The sequence below is a fragment of the Amblyraja radiata genome, chromosome 8 (genome assembly GCF_010909765.2).
Source record: "Amblyraja radiata isolate CabotCenter1 chromosome 8, sAmbRad1.1.pri, whole genome shotgun sequence".
In the NCBI taxonomy this organism is placed as follows: domain Eukaryota; kingdom Metazoa; phylum Chordata; class Chondrichthyes; order Rajiformes; family Rajidae; genus Amblyraja; species Amblyraja radiata.
Window position 1 is genome coordinate 81,619,972 of NC_045963.1, and position 25,624 is coordinate 81,645,595.

General features: G+C 43.8%; 1 protein-coding gene across 2 annotated transcripts in view; it reads right to left on the reverse strand.

The window, feature by feature from the left end:
- Positions 1-25,624, reverse strand: part of ppp3r1 (protein phosphatase 3 regulatory subunit B, alpha) — a 48,916-nt gene that overhangs the window by 2,572 nt on the left and 20,720 nt on the right. For both annotated transcript variants that reach the window (XM_033026339.1, XM_033026338.1), the window contains exons 3-5: positions 19,275-19,451; positions 8,073-8,132; positions 5,365-5,549 (exon numbers count right to left, since the gene is read on the reverse strand). In XM_033026339.1, coding sequence (XP_032882230.1) covers positions 5,365-5,549; positions 8,073-8,132; positions 19,275-19,451 — 422 coding nt within the window. The remainder of the gene's footprint in view (positions 1-5,364; positions 5,550-8,072; positions 8,133-19,274; positions 19,452-25,624) is intronic.

Here is a 25,624-nt window from a genome sequence, read left to right on the forward strand (position 1 = left end):
ATGATTTTTTCCTTCACAGAATGCTTGTGACCTGTAATAGCAACAAAGATCAATGGACAATAGGTGCAGGAGTAGGCCATTCGGCCCTTTGAGCCAGCACCGCCATTCAATGTGATCATGGTTGATCATCCACAAAAATGATAGCTGCACCGAGCGAACTGCGTGGGCAGATGGAGGAAAAATAGATCTACAGATAAAAAAGCTGGATAAAAGGAACTGTTGTACAAAGAGCTGTTGTAGTGTGGTGTAGGTGAGCCCGATGACGTCCTCTTCCACAATAATGATGATTCTGCAATGAAACCATCAACTCTAGCAGATTGATGGAATCCATCCATCTCATCTTATATTTAAATATCTGTATTCAAATGCAGTGAAAATGTACCCACAGGAGAGAATCCATGCAATCAAACATTTCAGATTCTGTTGAGGCTGAAACAAAGTGCAATTCTCAATATGTTCAATGACCAGGATTTGAAACCTTCATCCGTGTCTGTAGTTTCACCCAAGTCATTGCTTTGGTTTGAGTTTCAAGTAACGTGATGCTCTGGTATTAATTTTCAACTAGCCACTTATTTGCACTAAAAAGGGCAAGACAAGCTTTTCATTTCATACAATTAGCATTATTTGCTACCTACAGTGCCCTCCATAATATTTGGGACAAAGACCCATCATTTATTTGCCTCTGTACTCCACAATTTGAGATTTGTAATTTAAAAAAAATCACATCTGGTTAAAATGTGCAGTCAGATTTTAATAAATCATCATCATCATCGTTGAAACCATCAACGATGATGATGCCTTACAATGCCGTGTACGACAGTGATCGCAACTTCTACTGAAGTGTGGATGGCCGTTGGCTCGCTAGAAGCTCATCCGCCCTTTGACAGGTCTTGGTTTTGGTCCTGCTGGGGGTCCACAGCCCCCTCCTCACCTGGCAAACCAGGTGGGTGAGACGGTTTAATCGCCGACCATCCGACCATGGAGCGGGTAGCACAGGATTACATGGTACCCGTGGCGGGGGGGGAACTCCACCTGACCTGACCTTTAATAAAGGCCATTTTTATACATTTTGGTTTCGCCATGTAGAAATTACAGCTGTGTTTATACACAGTCCCCCCAGTTCAGGGCACCATAATGTTTGGGACACATGGCTTCACAGGCATTTGTAATTGGTCAGGTGTGTTTAATTGCCTCCTTAATGCAGGTATAAGAGAGCTCTCAGCACCTAGTCTTTCCATCACCTTTGGAAACTTTTGTTGCTGTTTAACAACATGAGGACCAAAGTTACGCCAATGAAAGTCAAAGAAGCCATTATGAGACAGAGACAAGAAAAAAACTGTTAGAGACATCAGCCAAACCTAAGGCTTACCAAAATCAACTGTTTGGAACATCATTAAGAAAGAGAGCATTAGTGAGCTCACTAATGCTAAGGGACTGGCAGGCCAAGGAAGACATCCACAGCTGATGAGAGAAGAATTCTCTCTACAATAAAGAAAAATCCCCAAACACCTGTCCGACAGATCAGAAACATACTTCAGGTATGGGTTTGTCAATGACTTCATGAACAGAAATACAGAGGCTACACTACAAGATGCAAACCACTGGTTAGCCGCAAAAATAGGACGACCAGGTTACAGTTTGCAAAAGAAGTACTTAAAGTACACAATTCTGGAAAAAGGTCTTGTGGACAGATGAGACGAAGATTAACTGATATCAGAATGATGGCAAGAGCAAAGTATGGAGGAGATAAGGAACTGCCCTAGATCCAAAGCATACCACCTCATCTGTGAAACATGGTGGTGGGGGTGTTAAGGCCTGGACATGTATGGCTGCTGAAGGTACTGCCTCACTTATCTTCATTGATGATACAACTGCTGATGGTTGTAGCATAATGAATTCTAAAGTGTATAGACACATCCTATCTGCTCAAGTTAAAAAACATTCCTCAAAAGTAATCGGCCAGCGGTTCATTCTACAGCAAAAGAATGATCCCAAACATACTGCTAAAGCAACAAAGGAGTTTTTCAAAGCTAAAGAATGGTCATTTCTTGAGTGGCCAAGTCAATCGCCCGATCTGAACCCAATTGAACATGCCTTTTATATGCTGAAGAGAAAATTGAAGGGGACTAGCCCCCAAAACAAGCATAAGCTAAAGATGGCTGCAATACAGGCCTGGCAGAGCATCACCAGAGAAGACACCCAGCAACTGGTGATGTCCATGAATCGCAGACTGTCATTGCACGCAAAGGATATGCAACCAAACACTAAACATGACTACTTTCATTCACATGACATTGCTGTGTCCCAAACATTATGGTGCCCTGAAATGGGGGGACTATGTATAAACATTGCTGTAAATGTATAAACATGGCCTTTATTAAAATCTGCCAATGTGCACTTTAACCACATGTGATTTTTTTCTATTACAAATCTCAAATTGTGGAGTACAGAGGCAAATAAATAAATGATGGGTCTTTGTCCCAAACATTATGGAGGGCACTGTATGTCAGATGGAAATAATAGATCTCTGACCAACGTATTTCAAAGGTTCACAAGGTATAGCTAGCACATAAAAGCCTAGCCCACTGTCTATCAGACAAAGAAAATGGAGAACTATTCTGGTGGCCTTTCTAAGGAACTCACATCACTGCAGGTTAATCATTGGCAAAATGTACACTCCAGCTTTTATTAGACACATAGAATTACAGAAGATATGGCCAAATGCTAGGGGATACAGCAGGCTTAGACTTTTATCACATTTTCTGGAGAAGAATGCCAGAAGGAATTGAGCTAATATTACTGGTGACATAAAAAACCTTGCAAACGAATAGCTGAATAAATCTCAGTGTGGCTTGCTAAATTCTAGAAACACACTGTCACTGAAATGTCATTAATATTAGGAGTACTCCGGCAGAGTAGAAATTTCAGCTATATTCCATTCTGAAAATCTATTTTGTGCATTCAAATCCAATTCAAGTTAATTTAATTTCAATTTTTTCATTTGACATCATTGCTAACAAATGGATGAAAATTAAATTCAACGTGCAAGTGTGAAGGGCTGCACTTTGGGAGGACCATGCAACAGTACTGATGTACAGAGGGATCATGAGACCAAGTCGCCTACTCCTTGAAAGTGGCAACACAAGTAGTCAGAGTGGTAAAGGTGGTGTCTGAATTTATCTGAATTTATTATCTGAATGGTGGCCGATTAGGAAAAGGGGAGATGCAACGAGACCTGGGTGTCATGGTACACCAGTCATTGAAAGTAGGAATGCAGATGCAGCAGGCAGTGATGAAAGCAAATGGTATGTTAGCATTCATAGCAAAAGGATTTGAGTATAAGAGCAGGGAGGTTCTACTGCAGTTGTACAGGGTCTTGGTGAGACCACACCTGGAGTATTGCATACAGTTTTGGTCTCCTAATCTGAGGAAAGACATTCTTGCCATAGAGGGAGTACAGAGAAGGTTCACCAGACTGATTCCTGGGATGGCAGGACTTTCATATGAAGAAAGACAGGATAGACTCGACTTGTACACGCTAGAATTTAGAAGATTGAGGGGGGATCTTATAGAAACTTACAAAATTCTTAAGGGGTTGGACAGGCTAGATGCAGGAAGATTATTCCCGATGTTGGGGAAGGCCAGAACTAGGGGTCACAGTTTAAGGATAAGAGGGAAGTCTTTTAGGACCGAGATGAGAAAATCATTTTTTACACAGGGAGTGGTGAATCTGTGGAATTCTCTGCCACAGAAGGTAGTTGAGGCCAGTTCATTGGCTATATTTAAGAGGGAGTTAGATGTGGCCCTTGTGGCTTAAGGGATCAGGGGGTATGGAGAGAAGGCAGGGATGGGATACTGAGTTGGATGATCAGCCATGATCATATCGAATGGCTGTGCAGACTCGAAGGGCCGAATGGCCTACTCCTGCACCTATTTTCTATGTTTCTATGTCTGGTATGCTTGGTGGACACAAAATACTGGAGTAACTCAGCAGGACAGGCAGCATCTCTGGAGAGAAGGAATGGGTGACGTTTTGGGTCGAGACCCTTCTTCAGACTGACGTCAGGGGAGGGGGGACAAAGATAGAATGTAGGCAGAGTCAGTAAGACTGGTGGGAGAAATGGGAAGGGGAGGGGATGGAGAGAGAAAGCAAGGGCTATCTATAGTTAGAGAAGTCCACATTCTCTAACGCTGGGGTGTAAACTACCCAAGCGAAATATGAGGTGCTGTTCCTCCAATTTGCACTGGCCCTCCCTCTGACAATGGAGGAGGCCCAGGACAGAAAAGTCAGATTGGGAATGGGAAGGGGAGTTGAAGTGCTGGGCTACCGGGAGATCAGGTAGGTTAAGACGGACTGAACGGAGGTGTTCAGCGAAACGATCGCCGAGCCTGCGCTTGGTCTCGCCGATGTAGAGGAGTTGACACCTGGAACAGCGGATAAAGTAGATGAGGTTGGAGGAGGTGCAAGTGAACCTCTGCCTCACCTGGAAAGACTGTTTGGATCCTTGGATGGAGTCGAGGGGGGAGGTAAAGGGACAGCTGTTGCATCTCCTGTGGTTGCAGGGGAAAGTACCTGGGGAGGGGGTGGTTTGGTTGGGACGGGACGAGTTGACCAGGGAGTTTCGGAGGGAACTGTCTCTGCGGAATGCAGGAAAGGGTTGAGATTGGAAGATGTGGCCAGTAGTGGGATCCCGTTGGAGGTGGCGATAATGTTGGAACATTATACGCTGTATGCGACGGCTGATGGGGTGGTATGCTTGCTTTCATATGTCTGAGCATTGAGCACTAGAGTCAGGAAGTCATGATGCAGCTTTATAGGTCTTCGTTTAGACAATAGACAATAGGTGCAGGAGTAGGCCATTTGGCTCTTCGAGCCAGCACCGCTATTCAATGTGATCATGGCTGATCATCCACAATCTGTACCCCGTTCCTGCCTTCTCCCCATATCCCCTGACTCCGCTAGTTAGGCCACATGAGGAGTATTGAGCCCAGTTCCAGTCACCGCAGCACATGTGGAGGGTTTGGAAAGGGGGCTGAGGAGGTTTACTAGAATGGTGCCAGAAGGGATAGCTTCTGAGGTGAGAGGGGCAACATTTAAAGTAGATGTGGAGGGCTGGAGTGGTAAGGGAAGCAGATATGATAGTGGCAGTTAATAGACTTTTGGATAGGCACATGGATATTTAGGGAACGGAGGGATATGAATTATATTCAGGGAGATTAAAGTTGATCTTGGCATCAAGTTCAGCACAAGCATTGCAGGGCAAAGTGCTGGTTCATGTGCTCTACTGTTCTATGTTACTTGATCCTAATAAATCTTAGCAAAACTAAATAAGCATTTGTTCAAAGTAAAATAGATCAACTTACTGCGCAAAACTCTTCGAAGGATATTCTTCCATCTCCATCCTTATCTGCATTAATTATGGTTTTATCTACAATTTGCTGGAGCTGTGTGTCCTTTAGATTGTTCCCAACCATCATCTTAAGCACCTGGAAAAGCTCTCCGTTAGAGATGTACCCATCCTTATCCATGTCGTAGATGCGGAAAGCAACTGATGAGAGGAAAAGGTTGCAGTAAAAACTGTGGGAAGCTGCTAACATTCAGGTTTCACTTGACATCAAATGTTCTTCAACTGTTTTATCTTTCCCTCTATCACACAGCTACAAGTCACCAGTAGGGAAACAGATCATATTCTTTCTTATCAGCGTTAGTGGTAGGATTTAACATAATTTTATCATAAACGTAGTGAAATAAATTGAAATATCAACATTTCCTTTTGAACACATTTGAAATATAGATACCAGGTTCACGAAACACAAAGCAATTTTTGGACGTGGCGGCTAAAATATTGGAGTTTGGGCCTATACAATAAAATATTGAGCCTATACAGAAAGTGTTTTTTCTGGAGGTCCAACATAACCCACAGCAAAATTACTGAACTGGCTGGGAAACCGAGCAGAAGACAGTATTTATAATGGGGGCTTTTGGAAATGTTATTAATGATACACATAAAAAAACTAGGTTGTGTCCCAGCTATTCATTGCATTTGTGGGGTGGGGAAGATTGCAACCTTCACGTGGTCCGCCCTGTTTCGACAAAAGCAATCAATCAAATAGAACAAGTTGTCCTACAACTTTAGGCTGTGCACGCCACACGCAAGAAGAAGTTTGCATTTGTGAGCAACTTGGATGGAGAACACATCTGATTTCTGTAGTAAGTAGAATGCATACAAGCACAAAATGTATGGAGACATTGATAGACTTGTGATTAGATACTATTGTGGCAAAAAGCCATCAATGTAGACATGTGCAAGTCATGCACTTTGGATCACAAGGGTTGAATAGAGAAATAGTAGAAATAATAACAATGGAAGGGAGACAATGAACATTTAAAGGGCCATGGACACTTAAAGGTTAACATTCTGTTAACATTTTTATCTCAATGTCAAATATAAAAGGCTATTTAATGGTACCACACCTGGACTCGGAAAAGTTTGGTTCTCAGCCCTGGGATGAGAGACGTGCACCAAGATCTTTTGTCATGTGTGAAACTCCAAATGCTAAATTATCAGGAGAGTGTTTCCACCATATTTGTTTAAGGTTGGAGTCCAGCACGAGGGACAGAATGTAAAATCCATATCCAGTGTTTCAGATTAGAGTTGGATCCAAATTACACATCATATTTCAATGCAGAACATGCATCAGAAGTTTGAAATTCTCCTCCACTATTCAATAGACAATAGGTGCAGGAATAGGCCATTCGGCTCTTCAAGCCAGCACCACCATTCAATGTGATCATGGCTGATCATCCACAATCAGTACCCCGTTCCTGCCTTCTCCCCATATCCCCTGACTCCGCTATCTTTAAGAGCCCTATCTAGTTCTCTCTTGAAAGTATCCATAGAAACGGCCTCCACCGCCTTCTGAGGCAGAGAATTCCACAGACTCACAACTCTCTGTGTGAAAAAGTGTTTCCTCATCTCCGTTCTAAATGGCTTACCCCTTATTCTTAAACTGTGGCCCCTGCTTCTGGACTCCCCCAACATTGGGAACATGTTTCCTGCCTCTAGCGTGTCCTAACCCTTAATAATCTTATATGTTTCAATAAGATCCCTCTCATCCTTCTAAACTCCAGAGTATACAAGCCCAGCTGCTCCATTCTCTCAGCATATGACAGTCCCGCCATCCCGGGAATTAACCTTGTATTAACATGATGTCAAGTCATTCGTAAATTTTAAAACTTAACTTCTTCACCTATGATACGAGGGATATGGGGTAAATGACTGCCGTATGGAATTTGGTTACAGATAAGATTTACCTGAATGGTGAAATAAGCTAGGGGGGGATAAATATGTCCTGATGTTTCGTAGGGCTAATGAATTTCTTCTGAAGTGGTGTCGCAGTTGCAACGAATGAAACACAACTAACTCACACAGAAGGAAATAAATAAATGAGCAGGACATCTGTTTTCTTTGTAATGTTGACTGAGAATGAAGCTTGGCCAAGTAAACACTTTTGTTAATTAGTGCACAGGATCCATTCATCGATCAAGCCTAATGTTCTTCACCAATTCCAAGAGAAGGCTCATCCACTCACATCACACCCCACTGGTATTGCCGGTGGCTGAACAGAATACACGAGGTGGCCTCTGGAACACGGCGTCAATCCACAACCTGATACTGCAAAATTGCTTCTTAATAAACAAATATTCCGGATGAAATTAATCGCAGCAATTTTCTTAAACACTAATTAACAGTAAATAACATTAAAGGTAGACAAAAATGCTGGAGAAACTCAGCGGGTGAGGCAGCATCTATGGAGCGAAGGAATTAACCTTGTATTAACTTCCATACGCCAGTCATTTGAACCATATCCCTTGTATCATAGGTGAAAAAAATTTACGAATGACTTGACATCATGTTAATACAGTGTTAATTCCTTCGCTCCATAGATGCTGCCTCACCCGCTGAGTTTCTCCAGCATTTTTGTCCACCTTCGATTATTCCAGCATCTGCAGTTCTTTCTTAAACATTCAGTAAATAACATTAGGGGCCATTGAAATACAATATACTTACATCGCAATTTCTGTTCTTTGTCGCCTTTAACACTAAACTGGGAGACTCCTTCAATAAACTCTGCAAGGAATGATTACAAAACAGTTAGTATAACTGAGTTGGCTGATCACTTAAAATACTGCTTGCACCAGTTACTTAAACCAGTTAATATAATAAATGCATTTATGAATCATGGTTATAGCACCCACTATCCAAAAGAAGGGAGACTCCAGGCCAGTCTGATCAACAATAAGAGTGTTACTGAAGTGTATGCAAAAAAGGAATTTCACTGTGCCTAGGTAGATATACCTTTTTACTAATACTTGGGGAGATTCATGATGGTGGCAGCCATGGATGGAGGAAAACGATGGCAGCAGTGAGTGTGCTAGGGTCTCACCTCCTACACCCTTGGTGGCGCTCTTGGTCTTTGAGGTCGGCTGCAAGAGGCACCCCGGGGGCATGGAGGCTGAGCTGAGGGGACGACGTATTTGTGGGTGGAGGTGTTGGCAGAGTGGGACGCTGGAGGCCCTGCTGCAGCCTGCGGCTCGTGTGGATCAGACACCGCTCCGGGAGGCCGAGCGTGTTGAACATAACGCAGCCTGCAGCGGCGGAGGACATCAACAACATTGCCGACCACTGCAACTCCGGCTCAGTGCCATCGCCAGGACTTATGGCCAAGTTAAGAGCAATATTTTTAGCAGCTCTCAACTTGCAGGGTACAAGCCAGAACATGGTGAATTGTGTACTGCCTCCGTGTAATCTACTATCTTGCACAAGAACGATTGTTCCTCATGTATAGTAAGACTGTTACTGAAGTGTATGCAAAAAAGGAATTTCACTGTGCCTAGGTAGATAGAGTTTTATACAGAGTGGAAACAGGGCCTTCAGCCAAACTTGTCCATGCCAACCAACATGCCCCAACTACACTAGTCCCCCCCCCCGCCTGCATTTGACCCATATCCCTCTAAACCTATCCTATCCATGGAGCTGTCCAAATGTTTCTTAAACATTGCAATAGTGCCTGCCTCAACTACCTCCTCCAGCAGCCTGTTCCATATACCCACCACCCGTTGTGTAAAAAAGTTGCCCCGAAGATTCCTATTAAATCTTTGCCCCCCCACCTTGAACCTGTGTCCCCTGGTTCTCGATTCCCCTACTCTGAGCAAAAGACTCAGTGCATTTACGCTATCTAATCCTCTTACTAACTCAGACGGTCAGGCAGCATCTTTGGAGAAATGGGTGATGTTTCGAGTCGGGACCTTTCTTCAAACTGAAGATGCTGCCTGACCCGCTGAGCTGCTCCAGCTTTTGGTGTCTATCTTGGGTGTAAACCAGCATCTGCAGTTCCTTCCTACACATTTTGTCTGCAGTTCTTTGTTTCTACATTGTTCAAGTTCTGCCACGGCAAAAGATCACCAGCAGATCCAGTTAATTAATTCTGAACTTACCCGACAGGTCAACTAGTGCCCAAAAGGGGTTGGTCATACACAGGACATTTCATTTGTTTGTCTTGCAGTATTAAAAAGAGGTGATTCACTATTGCTTTGGGGAAAGAACAATGAAAGTTGAGTCCATTGCAGATCCACTTCAGGCCACATCGGCAAGGTTGCAGCTGCCGTGATGCATCACAGGATAGATAACACTGTCCTCCAACCAACAACTAGGCCAAGCAGGGAAGAGTTCCTGCTCCACTCATCAATTTGAACAAGTTGCCAGCTTCACTTGAATATCTACCACATGATGTGTAGGAAGGAACTGCAGATGCTGGTTTATATCGAAGATAGACACAAAATGCTGGAGTAACTCAGTGGGACAGGCAGAATCTCTGGATAGAAGGAATGGGTCAGAACTCTGAGAGAGGTCTGAAGAAGTCTCGAACCGAAACGTCACCCATTCCTTCTATCCAGAGAGGCTGCCTGTCCCGCTGAGACTTCAATATTTTGTGTCTATCTTCTTGTTTCTACCACAGGATCTGGCTTGTTGCAAACTCATACCCAGTCCCCAAATGAACTAATATTTCAGTGCAAGTACTTTAGCATTGCTCCTGCGCATGCTTAAGATCCTCACAAATTTGTCATATTAACTAGTTCAATGTACCCCCGGCTAATTCAATCCAGTCAGAATTTGCACAATCACCAAGGTCCTGATTGAGAGATGTATCTCCTAGGTTGTTCTTTATTTAATTCCAGGAGATTCCTGACAATCCAGAAGATTCGACAACATAAAGCAGTGAATATGGCTTCAATTAGACCATACACTAACCTGGCTCCAAAGCCTGCATTCCCTACAGCATATGGATTCATCAATCCACTTCAACTTTACTCATTCCCTCAATAAAGGAAGACCTCACTGATGCAATTCATCATCTTTAGTGTGGCCGCACAACCTGTGATGGTCAGTTTCAAAACTGGTCAAAAACGCACGGTTCACCTGACAGGAGTGACATTTGCCATGCTCTATGCTTTGACACATAACTACCTGCAGCAACACTTCAAATCGCTAGGGAATGTTACCAAGAGAGTTTCTACAAAACCTTCCAGATTCATTGACAGCTTCCTCTCCCTGGCTACACTCCCAATAGTGGTGTCCCTGGGGTGGGAGATTGCAACCTCCACGTGGTCCGCCCTGTTTCAACGAATGCAATCAACCTGATGTGCACAATCAAATAAAATCAAATAGATCAAGTTGTCCTACAACTTTAGGCTGAGAACGCCATAGGCAAGAAGAAGAAGTGGTGGCGGTGTCCCTAGTACATCCTGTTGGTTCCAACGGGCACCATTCACATTGCTGACATTGGACTTCCAAACCAGCCATTCTATTCCAACCTCCTTCACAGCAAGAGATTACCAGGTGTATAGAGAAGATGATTCAAGGATGTCCTCAAAACCTTCCTAATAGGAATCCCTGGAACATGCTCACGCAAAGTGAAACTACTGCAATTGGGGTGGCATTGCTAAGAGTAGACAATGTGTGTACAGTGGTTGAAGCAGATGCTTCTTCTCCCTCCACATACCCACCTGACCACTCCTGATCACTTCATAGCATAGACTGCATGAGTTAGATTAGGGTCCGAGATGGTTCATGAGGCAAAGGAACTGGAGTGGAAGCCAATCTTCCTTGATCCCATAGACTGCTCAAGATGACAACTAGGATACTTGAACAATTTTTCCACTTGGTTTCCAACTCCAAACTTCCAAACTCAAGAAATAATAGACCACTTAGCACTTTGTGCAAGCTCCAACGCGAGACCGCTGTTGATCTTCTATCACTATCTCAGACATTAGTTCCACAACAGGGGCTCCCCAGAACACTAGGGTTCTGCGAGAGGTTTCTAGGGGTTCCGAGATAAATAGGCTAATCATTTGTAAATGTATTTTTGAGTCATTTTTGTGTTTAATTTCATATTTGTAATTTAATATAAACGTACGGCATATTTAGCGCCAGTGTGAAACGGCCTTTAGTGGTCAGTGGACAGGAGCTGTACATGACGGATTTGTGTATCATCAAGTGATTCACTCGAGTACAGACGCATGCACGGTCACCATCAGTCCTGTCTGTGCTTCCTGGCGTGCAGGTACAGTCCCTCATTCACCCACGTTATTTAGTAATTTTTACCCATCATTTAGGGATGTTATATGAATATTAAAAATAAGTATGTTTATGTTTATTTTTGTTAGTTTATCAAGTTTATGTATGTTTTTGTCAATTTATGAAAAGTGTTGTTTTTTCACTCTCTCTCTCTCCTCCAAGGTTAGTTCTTCTGTTTGCTTTTATTTGCGTCAGTTTTGAACAAGCAGTTTGATTTCAGTTTTTTTTTTTGCATTGTCAGTTGCCAGTTATCAGAAAAATATATTATGTTTGCCTTAGGTAGATAAAAATGCTGGAGAAACTCAGCGGGTGAGGCAGCATCTATGGAGCGAGGGAATAGGTGACGTTTCGGGTCTCAGCCCGCTGAATTTCTCCAGTATTTTTATCTACCTTCGAATTCTCCAGCATCTGCAGTTCCTTCTTAAACATTATGTTTGCCTTATGAACTTTAATTTTATGAAAGAGAAAGAGATTAATAAAGATGCGCAATAATTTTAATGTAGGTGTTCCCCGAGATTATTTCAAGGGTTCCGCAAGGGTTAAAAAGTTGAGAAACACTGCACTAGGGAGTTGCCTGGCCTTGAGGAATCCAAGATCTTAAGAGTCGTAATAAGCTGAAAACAATGGGACAGCATCCATGAAGTGGTGGCAATGCAAGAAAGAACGGGTCCACTTGATAGTATAGATATTTTCTAAAAAGAAAAAAGTGGTTTGAATTTTACTGGTCTTAAAATTCAAGGAAATTCCACAGCTTACAGGCTGTAATTGGATACTATTTATTCATGTCCGATCTAAAGCATCAACAAAACTGAAGTCATCCACGTGATATCACTCTACGTATGTTACTGATTGAGACAAAAGCAACTGCGGATGCTGGTTTACAAGAGAAGACACAGTACTGGAGTAACTCAGCGGGTCAGGCAGCATCTCTGGAGGATATGGCAGATACAGCTATGTTCTGCAAAATGTCGCCTGACTTACTCCAGCATTTTGTCTCTTGTTTATACTGTGACCAGGTTGTGTAAAATTCACAATTTTTAATACTGTGTTCAGGCTTCAACCAGCATGTGCTTCATCTTAAAATTAGAATTTGAGTACTGGTTAGTTTTGTTATTGTAAGCTAAAAAAACTCATGCTTTATGTTAAATTGTTTAATAGTATGGTGCACAAGTCAATAGAAGTGATTCTTATCAATGTTATAAGTGATACGAACAGAATTAGGCCATTCAGCCCATCATGTCTACACCATTCAATCATGGCTGATCTATCTCTCCCTCCTAATCCCTTTCTCCTGCTTTCTCCCCAATTTCAACTACCAGAGGTAAAACTGACAGACTGTGTCCTTGGAACCAGGGATGTCTGATTAGCTCAGTTCAGTTTTATTTGTCATATGTAGGTTAACACAGGGTCAACGAACAATGAAATGTTTTTGACAAGACAACGGGTCACCTCAGCAATGATATTCCCCTATTATAAATGGGGGAATGGTTTAGATGGAAACAGTTTCTTTACCTTGGATTTTTTTTAACCCAAGACAGCTTTTGTTTTCTGCTTTTCTCTAGTTCCCAAGAGAAACCATGTTGTAACCAATTCAACTCATGTAATACCATTTTTTCCCTCTAATTCAATTGTATTATATTCCACTCGTATAACCAAATAAAAGGTTGTAGCAGAACTACCTGTGTGTGGATTAATGTTTTTTACTGCGATCTTTACTTTCTCCAAAGAGTATTTAAAAGTACAAAATCCCAGTTTCAATTGTATCATAAAATGACAATTTTATGCTCACTACATTATTCAACCTCTCCCTGGACAAGTCCGTGGTCCCTGCCTGCTTCAAAAAATCCATCATTGTACCGGTACCAAAAAATGCCTCCCCAGCCTGTCTGAATGACTACCGTCCGGTGGTCCTTACCTCGGTAGTCATGAAATGCTTTGAGAGGCTGGTGAAGAAACATATCTGCGCCTTCCTCCCTCGGAACATGGACCCGTTGCACTTCGCATACCGTCCGAACAGATCCACGGACGATGCGGTCTCCCAGGTCTTGCACACCGCTCTCTCCCATCTGGACAGCCAGAAGGGGGGCTATGTGAGGATGCTGTTCACAGACTACAGTTCAGCCTTCAACACGATAGTCCCCACCAGACTGGCCGGGAAGCTAATGGAATTGGGGCTCAACACCTCCCTGTGTGCCTGGGTCCTGGACTTTCTCACCGCCAGGCCCCAGGTAGTCAAGATGGGAGGGAATACATCGAAGTCCCTCACCCTGAGCACAGGATTGCCCCAGGGTTGCGTCCTCAGTCCCCTATTGTACTCCCTGTACACACATGACTGTGTGGCTAGGTTCAGCTCCAACTCAATAATTAAGTTTGCTGATGACACTGTGGTGGTGGGCCTGATCTCAGACAACGACGAGAAGGCCTACCGGGAGGAGGTGGCTGGTCTAGCACTCTGGTGCCAGGATAACAGCCTCCTCTTGAACATCAAAAAAACGAAGGAGCTGATCATGGACTTTAGGAGGGCACATCATCCGAGGACGTACACTCCATTGAGGATAAATGGGGATCCTGTGGATAGGGTGAACTGTTTTAAATATCTGGGAGTCCACATCTCCGAGGATATGACATGGGCATCACACGCCTCAGCACTCGTGAATAAGTCTTTCATTTCACTGCACATCTCGTATGTGTATGTGACAAATAAACTTGACTTGACTTGACTTGGCAAGGCAGCGCCTTTACCACCTCAGGCAATTGAGGAAATTCAGAGTGTCTCCGAGGATCCTCCAGTGCTTCTACGCAGCGGCGGTGGAAAGCATCTTGTCCGGGAACATTACCATCTGGTTTGGGAATTGCTCTGCCAAGGACAAGAAGGCTCTGCAGAGAGTAGTGCGTTCGGCCGAACGCACTATGGGAACTTCACTTGCCCCACTGCAGGAACTATACATCAGGAGGTGCAACTCCAGAGCCAACAATATCATGAGCGACCCCTTCCACCCCTGCAACGGACTGTTCCAGCTGCTACGGTCGGGCAAACGCCTCCGTTGCCATGCGGTGAGAACGGAGAGGTTGAGAAGGAGTTTCTTCCCAGAGGCCATTCGGACTGTAAACGCCTATCTCACCAGGGACTAACTCTACTGAACGTTTTTCCTTCCATTATTTATTATGTAAAAGAATATGTGTGTAATGATTGTGTTTATAGTTTGTTTGGTTGTTTGTCTTTTGCACACGAGCATTGCCACTTTCATTTCACTGCACATCTCGTATGTGTATGTGACAAATAAACTTGACTTGACTTGACTCCAGGAGTCAGGAAGTGGCGGCGCTGTGATACAGCTGCGGCTCGCCTGCAGTCTGTTTGTTTTTACTTTTTATGTTGGTTTTTTTTGTCTAGTTTAGTAATTTTTTTGGTTATTAGGTGGTGTTATGTGTGTGGGGGGAGGGTGAAACAGAGCTTTCTGTCTCTCCCTTCGGGGGAATGCGACTTTTTGTCGTATCCCCCTTCTCTTCCCCCGTCTGCGCTGAGGCCTAATGGCGGAGCTGGCGGCCTCCAACCTGCGACCAACCTCGAGGGTCCGGAGGTAGAGCCAGCCAGGACTCACCAACGCGAGGCTGGCCGTCTTCGAGCTGTGGCGACGTCCAGGTAGCGGCACGACTCGGCGCTCCGGTGAGGGCGAACGGTGCGGGGCTGAGACACTCCTGTGCGGCCGGCACGGCTACCGGCTGGAAGGCGCTCCCGTGTGAGCAGCCCGGTGCGGGGCTGAGACGCTGCCGTGTGGGTGGCCTGGCTACCGGCTGGAAGGCGCTCCGGTGAGGGCGGACCGGCTCCCGGCTGGAAGGTGCTCCCGTGGGGGCAGCCCGGTGCGGGGCTGATACACTCCTGTGTGAGCGGCACGGCTACCGGCTGGAAGGTGCTCCCGTGTGAGCAGCCCGGTGCGGGGCTGAGACGCTGCCGTGTGGGTGGCCTGGCTACCGGCTGGAAGGCGCTCCGGTGAGGGCGGACCGGCTCCCGGCTGGAAGGTGCTCCCGTGGGGGCAGCCCGGTGCGGGGCTGATACACTCCTGTGTGAGCGGCACGGCTACCGGCTGGAAGGTGCTCCCGTGTGAGCAGCCCGGTGCGGGGCTGAGACGCTGCCTTGTGGGCGGCCCAGTGCGGGGCGGAGACGGTGCTACGGCGGCTGAGGCGGCGGCGACCTAAATCTGGGGCTCGGCCGCGGGCCAGTGGAGGACAATGTCGGGAGCTCGCAGGTCACAGGCTGGTGCCTGTTTTCCGGAGCACCCGTTGCAACAGCTGCGTCCGCTGGACTGGAGGGCGGCAGCTTCGACCACCCCCCGGGCCGCGGAGCTTGAACCGCGGGACTGACTTACCATCGCCCGGTGGGGTATCGCCTCGGCGCAGAGGGAGAAGAGGAGGGAAGAGACAGTAACTCTAAGACTTTTGCCTCCATCACAGTGAGGAGGTGTTTGGTGAACTCACTGTGGTGGATGTTAATTTGTGTTTATTGTGTTTTGTTATTATTACATGTATGGCTGCAGGCAACAGCATTTCGTTCAGACCGAAAGGTCTGAATGACAAATAAAGGATTCATTCATAACCTAATCATTCCAATCTATTTATAATTCACAAAAAAAGACAACAGTGCTGGAGGCATTTAGCGGGTCAGACAGCATCCATGGAGAACATGGATCGGTAACCATTCGGGTCGGGACCCATCTTCAGACTGATTCAAAGAAGGGTCCCAACCAGAATCACCACCTCCAGGAACCTCTTTTCACACAGAGGGTTGTGAATCTGTGGAATTCTCTGCCTCAGAAGGCAGCGGAGGCCAATTCTCTCTATGCTTTCAACAGAGAGTTGGATAGAGCTCTTAAAGATAGTGGAGTCAGGGGATATGGGGAGAAGGCAGGAACGGGGTACTGAGTGTGGATGATCAGCCACGATCACATTGAATGGCGGTGCTGGCTCGAAGGGCTGAATGGCCTACTCCTGCACCTATTGTCTATACCGCAGTCTTTCTTCAGCAGACAGCATCTGCAGTTCCTTGTACCTCCTTATACACCAGTCACCCCTGAAATTACTATCTCCTTCTTTACAACCAGCTCTGATTATCGAGTTATTTTTATGCGAGGAGGGGTTTGACATTAGCTTCAACTGAATCCATTCAAGGACTCTAGGAATTACTGCTAAATACTTAACATGGCCATATGGGAGATGAAGCCAGCTTACAGTCAATGCAACCTGGACACACTTCATTATGTCAATCTACAAACAAAATCAAATTCTGGAGCACTTTCTGGAAGTTATCTGGCAGTTGGTCGCATTACTCTGTCATGACATTTATAAAAACACAAATTTCCTGAGTACTCTCGACTTCAACTCAAATGTCTTTTTTTTAAGATCAATATTCACGTTAGTAGTTTCTGGAGCAAGATTGAAACTTTAACAACTATTAATGATGATAAATATTTAATCAACATAAAAAAATTAAATTCTAGCTATTGTGTAATTGTCAAATTACTCAAGGCCAGGAAAAGTTTCTCATTGGACTACATGTAAAATTGTTGTAATGAACGACATAAAAGATTAACCAGAATCTAATTTTCCACATAAATTAATTAACTATTTAGTAGAGTTGGACAGACCTCCGACCTTTTGCTAACAAAGACCTCTAATTTCAAGTATGAATGCAAAATCCGGAAGTGGCGGCGCTAGGAACGGCTGCGGCTCGCCTGCAGTCCGTTTGTCTTTAATTTTTTGTGTTGTTTTTTTCCGTTTTGTCTAGTTGCGTTTTTGGTTTTTAGGTTGTGTTTATGTGGGGGGGGGGGGTTGAAACGGGGTTTTCTGTCTCTCCCTTCGGGGGAATACGACTTTTTGTCGTGTCCCCCTTCTCTGCCTCCCTCTGCGCTGAGGCCTAATTGCGGAGCTGGCGACCTCGGGACTCCGGAGGCAGCCTGACGGGACTCGCCCTGGGCTCGCTCCCGTGAGGGCGGCCCAGCTCGGGGCTGGAACTGCGCTCCCGTGAGGGCGGCCTGGCGAGGGGCCGAGACTCTCCCGTGAGGGGCTGTGGCACTCCCGTTGGAGTGGCCCAGCCCGTCGGTGGAACGGCACTCCCGTCGGAGTGGCCCAGCCCGAGGGTGGAACGGCACTCCCGTTGGAGTGGCCCAGCCCGAGGGTGGAACGGCACTCCCGTCGGAGTGGCCCAGCCCGAGGGTGGAACGACACTCCCGTCGGAGCGGCTCAGCTCGAGGGAGGAACGGCACTCACGAGAGGGCGATCCGGCTCGGGGCTGGAACGGTGCTCTGGTGGCTGGGACGGCGTTCTGGCGGCGGTGACCTGAGTCCGGGGTTCGGCCGCGGGCCAGCGGCTGCGTCTGCTGGACTGGAGGGCAGCAGCTTCGACCACCCCGGGCCGCGGTGTTTGAACCGGCCTGTTTGAGGGGTTCGGTGAGCCGCGGGACTGTTTTTAACATCGCCCGGTGGGGTATCGCCTCAGCGCAGAGGGAGAGGAGGAGGGAAGAGACTGCAGCCCTAAGACTTTTGCCTCCATCACAGTGAGGAGGTGCTAGGTGCTCACTGTGGTGGATGTTAATATGTGTTTATTGTTGTTTTTTATTGTATTGTATGTATGACTGCAGGCACGAAATTTCGTTCAGACTTCGGTCTGAATGACAATAAAGGCTATCTGATCTGATCTGATCTGAAAACTATTATTATTCACTTCATGCACGTACATTGATTTTTATTCGAAAAAGTGGTCAATCAGAAATGTGTCTATCCATTGAAAAGCACATCCATTTTAAATATTTATGAAGGAACTGCAGATGCTGGAAAAATCGAAGGTAGATTAAAATGGTGGAGAAAATCAGCAAGTTTCTCAGACTCCGAGTCTGAAAGTCTCGACCCGAAACCTATTCCTTCGCTCCATAAATGCTGCCTCACCCGCAGAGTTTCTCCAGCATTTTTATCTACCTTCCATTTTAAATATACATGTGTAGGTGTAATTTTAAAGTCTTATTGTTTAAATAATTACACAAAGTTATCAACTATGGTTTGCGTTTCACTTGTCCGAAGAGGGGGACAAAATAGTGCTTGTCTGCCCCCCCCACTCCTGACCCAGAAAATCCATCGTTTATCTTTGAGAGAATTCAGGGTAAATCCTCCATGTGACAATCAGATTACAGTTATCATCTTCGCGGCTATTTAAATAGATCATCAAACAGCTGAAATTTGGTAAAAATGGCAGTCATTTGGGATGAGCAACAGTCATTAAAAAAAATTAACATTTATTATTACACTGTAACCTCAATATCCTCTCAGCATTGTTTTAAATAATTAAAATTCAGAAAGTCCACCCAGATAGCAACTGCGGGCAGCAGGAATTGCTGGGAGTATTCAAAAATTGTCCCACAGGTACTAAGTTTAAAAAAAATCAGATGTATCAATCAACCCCATTATTTAGTATATTATCAAGTGTTTCAGTCTAACAAATGAATAAAGTGTATGTAATACTCCACCAAAAATAATTTTCAGAGCATGGAAGAACAATGAACAAATCTACCCTGTTCCCAATAATATACATTTTGCTTTCAATAAATTATAAACATCCAAAAATATTTAAATACTGAAAATACCTTACCTTTAAAGTCAACTTCACCGTTTCCATCCGTGTCAAAGATATCTATAACTCGTTGCACGAGTGGGTTCTGTTGCAACTCGGGCAGAGACATAAACTCCTCCACACTTAGTGAGCCAGAATTGTCCAAATCCAGTTTCTTAAAACGCTTTCCTAGTCGTTTAATCTCATCAGCATCAACTAGAAAAGTAAAATTGGTAATTTACTCGACAAATAAAAATTAAACGACCAAAATAATGCTTTCAAAATTATTTTTTTTTTTAAATCACAAGTTGCCTTGCAAATCTGCAAGATGGATAGAAGATTCAAACTTCAATTAAACAACTTTCTTCCTTGCGGCAACCTCATTTCTAAGTGTTGAAGACACTGAACAAGCCACTCACTCAGCTTTTTGCCTGTTCGAGCATTGGCCATTTTGATCAGATTTCTGTTGGTACAACGCTGAGATCAGAGCCAGACAACACATGCGTTTCCAATATTAGCAGTGGCGGATTGTCACGTGACTCACCACAGATTAATTAATCCCAGTTCTATCCAAGCATTAGGGAGTCGAGCTGTAGTACGTTTCAGCAGACGAATATCAAAAGCCTATTAATCTTTACACAGCATTACCGTAACAAGAATGCAGGCAAAGATGATTCTGTGTAAAGTTTACACGGGTTCACTGGTTTCAGAGTAAACATGGCAACCCAACAGTTAGTTGCTGCTTGATTTTATAATTCCCATTTTGGACCATTTAGAATAAAGAGCTGCAAAGTCACACATTAGATGGCAGGTAGAGTTAATTTGTACCCAACATTAAAAATGAGGCAACTTTCAAAGCCAGACATGAAAACAAGAGCATGGGATGTAAACATGGAATTTTAAAACAAATCGGAACATCGCTGGACTGTCAAAACTTGGGAACTAATGTCTAATTTACATAAAAGAAAAGGTCACCTTTTTTGGTTGGGTGGGGGAAGAAAGCATTGGGAAAATGGCACAGTTAAAGCGATGGTAGACAAAAATGCTGGAGAAACTAAGCGGGTGAGGCAGCATCTATGGAGCGAAGGAATAGGTGACGTTTCGGGTCAAGACGAGAAATTATGGAGCATTAGTTCCTTCGCTCCATAGTTGCTGCCTCACCCGCTGAGTTTCACCAGCATTTTTGTCATCCTTCGATTTTTCCAGCATCTGCAGTTCTTTCTTAAACAGTTAAAGAGATAATACTTTTAAGATAATGTTTAATTAAAACAGATTATGTAAATCCACCTGGTTTTTAATGTTTAAGAAGGAACTGCAGATGCTGGAAAATCAAAGGTACACAAAAAAGCTAGAGAAACTCAGCGGGTGCAGCAGCATCTATGGAGCGAAGGAAATAAGCAACGTTTCGGGCCGAAACCCTTCCCTCTTCTCAAGAAATAACCAAAATGCCATAATGCCCAGTGCAAAGACTAGTATACAGGCACAGTAGATCATAAGGAAAGCTACCACAATGTTGACATTCATTGCTCAAGGAATCAAATTCAAATGGAAGGAGGTGATGCTTTTTATTGTACCAAGACATTGGTGAGACCAGATCTGGAATACTAGGTATAGAACAGGTCCCCTTATCCGAGAAAAGATGCAGAAATATTGGAAGCATTTAAAATGTACTTGACCAAAACCCAGAGTGGGCAGGTTGTCTCACAATGAATAAATAAATAGACAGCTAGTCTTGTCTCTGACTGGAGTTCAGAAAATTAAGGGTGGATTTGTCACAAAAACACTAGCTTCAGGAAGACTTTGACAGGATGGATGTGGAGGACATTTCCTCTTTTGGGAGATAAGACAAAATGCTGAAGTAACACAGCAGACAGGACAGACAACACCTCTGGGAAGAAGGAATGGGTGACGTTTCGGGTCGAGAATTAAAATCACAGTTCGCTACTATGGATAACCCATTCACGGCAGCGAATATTTTTTTTTTTAAAGGAGTAATTGTTATATGGTTATATGGTTTATATGAGTGAGAGGCAAGAAATGTCTCAGAGGGTAAGTAGAAGCATTACAAGTAAAAGTGTGGAAGTTTACTAAGGATGGATAGAAATGCACAGCTGAGTTCACATTCAGATCGGACACGATCTCATTAAATGGCAGAGGAGGGCCTACTAACTGCCGAATACAACAATAACAAATCAGATTATTTGGACAGAAAAAACAAGTGCGATTACGATGGCACATCAAAGTGGAGGTTGGAGAATGTTGGATCAATAGTTGGATGTAAGCAATGGTACATATTAGGACCTGCAGACAGGTTTGTGCTTTCGTGCACGCAGGAACTGACTTCAGAGATAAGCTGGATTCCAAATCATCGATAGTAAAGAGAATGATTATAGGAGAGTAAAATTTAAAAAGCAGCTTGCAGACAGGGGACATGCAGACAGGTACGATCAGTTGTGCAGAGAAGTACAGGCTCTTTATAGTGATCGCTGCAGTGGTTACAATTTCAAGACAGAGTATGCAAGCCAAAGTTACATTTAAAAATTGAAACTGCTCAAGGTTGTTCGAAAATAAGATCATCAGTGCATAATATTATGGTAGTTTACAAAACTCAATCTTGTGCAATTTCTTGTAACATGTAATATTATTTTCCATGTTTAAGAAGGAACTGCAGATACTGGATAATCGAAGGTAGACAAAAATGCTGGAGAAACTCAGCGGGTGAGGCAGCATCTATGGAGCGAAGGAAATAGGATGTTTTTTGCATATTATTTGCCTGGGTTGTTTTGAGGGGTTGCTGGGTCTTAATAACCTTTTAGGTTGTGCTTGCCAACGGGACTTGATTAACTGCAAACTGCTTTATCATTTCAGTTGGGAGACATAAATGCTGGAGGAACTCAGCGGGTGAGGCAGCATCTATAGAGAGAAGGAATAGGTGACGTTTCGGGTCGAGATGCTTCTTCAGACTGATGACGGGGGGGGGGGGGGGGAGAAAGGAAGAGCGGAGACAGTAGGCTTATGGGGGAGCTGGGAAGGGGGAGGGGAAGGTGGGAGAAAGCAAGGACTATCTGAAATTACTGAAGTCAATGTTCATACCGCTGGGGTGTAAACTACCCAAGTGAAATATGAGGTGCTGTTCCTTCATTTCAGTTAATCATTTGTTTTGCAAAATCCAAAGGATTGAGCATCAACCATTACCCTTTGCATGCTGCCACTAAACCAATTTAGTCATATCTGTCACTATCGTATATCAAATAAACTGCCCTCATTGACTCTACTTGTTATTTCCTTAAAGATAAATTAATACAGATGCAACATCTTTGACAAATCCATGTCCTTGTCCAGGACAGACTGCCCTTCAGAATATGCCTTCAGATTCAGAACCAACAGGACCATATAATCATTGCTATAGTCAGGAAGGATTGAAAAATGGTCAAAGGTTCTGTAATTTCTGCCTTTGCTGCTTTGAATAGCTGGGTATATTTTACCTGGGCCCAGCAATTTACTCACTTTCAAAGATGCCAAAATAGTTCTTGCTATTGTGAAAAGAGGTATAAAACACATATTGTTTCTGCACATGCGTAACCTTTCTGGCCTAAAAGCTTCAACTCTTCCCTTAGCTATTCTCTTGGACTTCATCTACTTACAAAAGGAAGGACAAGGCCATGCACGCCATGAAAGAAAAGGTGCTGGTTGCTCGCAAGCCACTGTCAGTAAGCACAGGACCAATGGGGAAAACTGGGCTTAAGACACAGAGTACTGGATAGATGTAAAAAGCTGGAGTAACTCAGCGGGATAGGCGGCATCTCTGGAGAGAAGGAATGGGCGACGTTTCTGTTCGACACCCTTTTTCAGAATCCGGCAGAGTGCTGGATTATGTTTATGGAGGATTAATAGGATGAGAAGAACGGTCACAGTGTCTCAGAGTCATATTTGAAGGTAACAGAAGCATATAATATTTCAATAACTAAGGCAAGAGCACTTACAATCTATCTGTATCAACACTAATACTGGGGCCAAGGAAAGAGCGTTCACGTAGCGGCCCTGTTTCAACCAATCTTTCCACCACCACGCACAAGAAGCACAAGACAGACACCATTGGGCAGATGCCAAGAAGTGTGTTCAGCTCTGGCTGAACAACTTCTAATCTTGTGTGTGGACTCGATAAGAAGAAGAAGTACACTAATACTCTAAATCCATTTGTTGTGGAAAACCTCAACAACTTCAGCCAGCAACCAGACTTTTTTCTCTCTACATCCTCCATCCAATCATACCATTGACTTGAATTTCAAGAAAGGTCACGGTGAGAACGCAACATTTGGGAAATTCACAAAGAGAGCCAATAGCATTTACTGAGCTGATGAGATATCTGGGAAAGGCCAAACACAATGGAGCAGAGGCGCTTAAAGTTAAATCAAGTATAGATTGAGGGAAAAAAAGACAGACTGGTATAAGGGATAAAGATTCAGAAAAGAAAGAGAATTGGAAAATACATTTGCAAGTTTCAAACACAATTTAGGTTCACACAATGAGAGATCGAGCACACTTAAAACAATTTTCTTTCTCTGAAGTTAAATGCATTACCTTAGCAATTACTACAATGTAAAAGAATTGACAGTACAGAAACAGGTTATTAGGACAAACAAGTTTGTGTATACTCCACACACTGCATCTACACCATTTATATTATTTTGGCCGACTAAAATTTGGCAGCTTGTACACAATAAAAGCTTATTGTTCACATGTACATTCCCCTGATGGTTACTCATGTTTGTCTCTAGTAAAATTACCTGCTCCCAAATCTCATTCTGAACTTCTTGCTATGCTAAATAAGCAATTGATGCAAAAATCCTTAAGCTCTTAAAAAAAACATGAGCTCAAGGATGAGGATGCCTGTTGCAAATGAAGTGATATAGAACAAATCAGCAAGTTCTTAAGATTCATAACTCATTTCCAGTCTCTTGAGTTTGTTCAATAGCTTGCACAATGACAGCACTTTTACCAGTCGGATCTGGTCCATAGATTTTCTTGAGAAAAATATATTTTTTTAAAGTTTAGATACAGCATGGAAACAGGCTCTTCGGCCCACCGAGTCCATGCCGACCAATGATCACCCATACACTAGGGGCAATTTACAGAAGCCAATTAACCTGCACGTCTTTGGAATGTGAGAGGAGACCGGAGCACCCGGACAAAACCCACACGGTCCCAGGGAGAAGGTACAAACTCTGTGCAGAGAGCACCCATCGTCAGGGCTGAACCCGGGTCAAGGCGCAGCAGCTCTACAAAATAACCCAAATCCTGATGCGCACAAGTCTTTTTCAATCTATTGTGGAGATTATATTTTAAAAGTAAGCATGGGGCTGGATCCATCAAACAAATACTTAGGATAATGGCTTCTCTAAAATAGTTCTTCGAGTCACATTCTACAGCTCATTTAGAAGTGTAAATGTAATCATGTTAGGAATAGGTCTCTCCAATTTGAAATTGCTTGTAAAACCCATAGCTAATACAATTTTAATGGCAAGGATACAAAGTACCCCAGAGGATTAATGTTAGATCATGAGATACTTTTTAAATATACACTATACAAAAGACCGATTTTGTTTAATGCAAAGTACATAGCAAAGAACAATTCAGATCTTAACTTTACATGCAACATGCATTCAAAATTATTTCAAAGCCTGAAATATAAGCCAATGCGTCAAACAAGCATGCACCACTGGTAAGTAACGGGAAAACCGAGGTATGTAAATTAATCTGAATTGAAAAGATCCCGAATAAGGGTCCAATCCCAAAACATCATCTATCCATTGGGGTCATGGAAAGAGCGTTCACGTCGCGGCCCAGTTTCCACCACCACGCACAAGAAGCGACAAGACAGACACCATTGCATGCAGATGCATGCATGCTCTGGCTGAACAACTTCTAATCTTGTGTGTGGACTTGATAAGAAGAAGACCTATCCATTTTATCTGGAGTTGCCACCTGCTGAGTTACTCCAGCATTTTATGTCTATCTTTGGTATAAACCAGCATCTGCAGTTCCTTTTTATTACACAAGTTAATTAATCTGTGTTCCTCCAAGGGGAAGGGTGGGTGAGAGGGTAACATCAAAACTTCAAAAACCATTTTATACAGGCGACTCGATCCTGTTGAGCCTGCAACTGTACTCAGATATATATTCTCTGTACTTTAAAAAAGGCATTCCCTTGGCTGTTTGCTGCTGTACTGGGAACCTGGCACAAATCCCTGCCATCCTGGAACTCTATGAATGTTAAAGTAAAACGTGACTGTCAGTAGCTGGCTAACATTAGCTGCAATCTCGCACAAAAATCTCTGTAAAGCTTTAACGAGGTATTTTTGTTTTCACAAAATGTATTGCTTACGAGT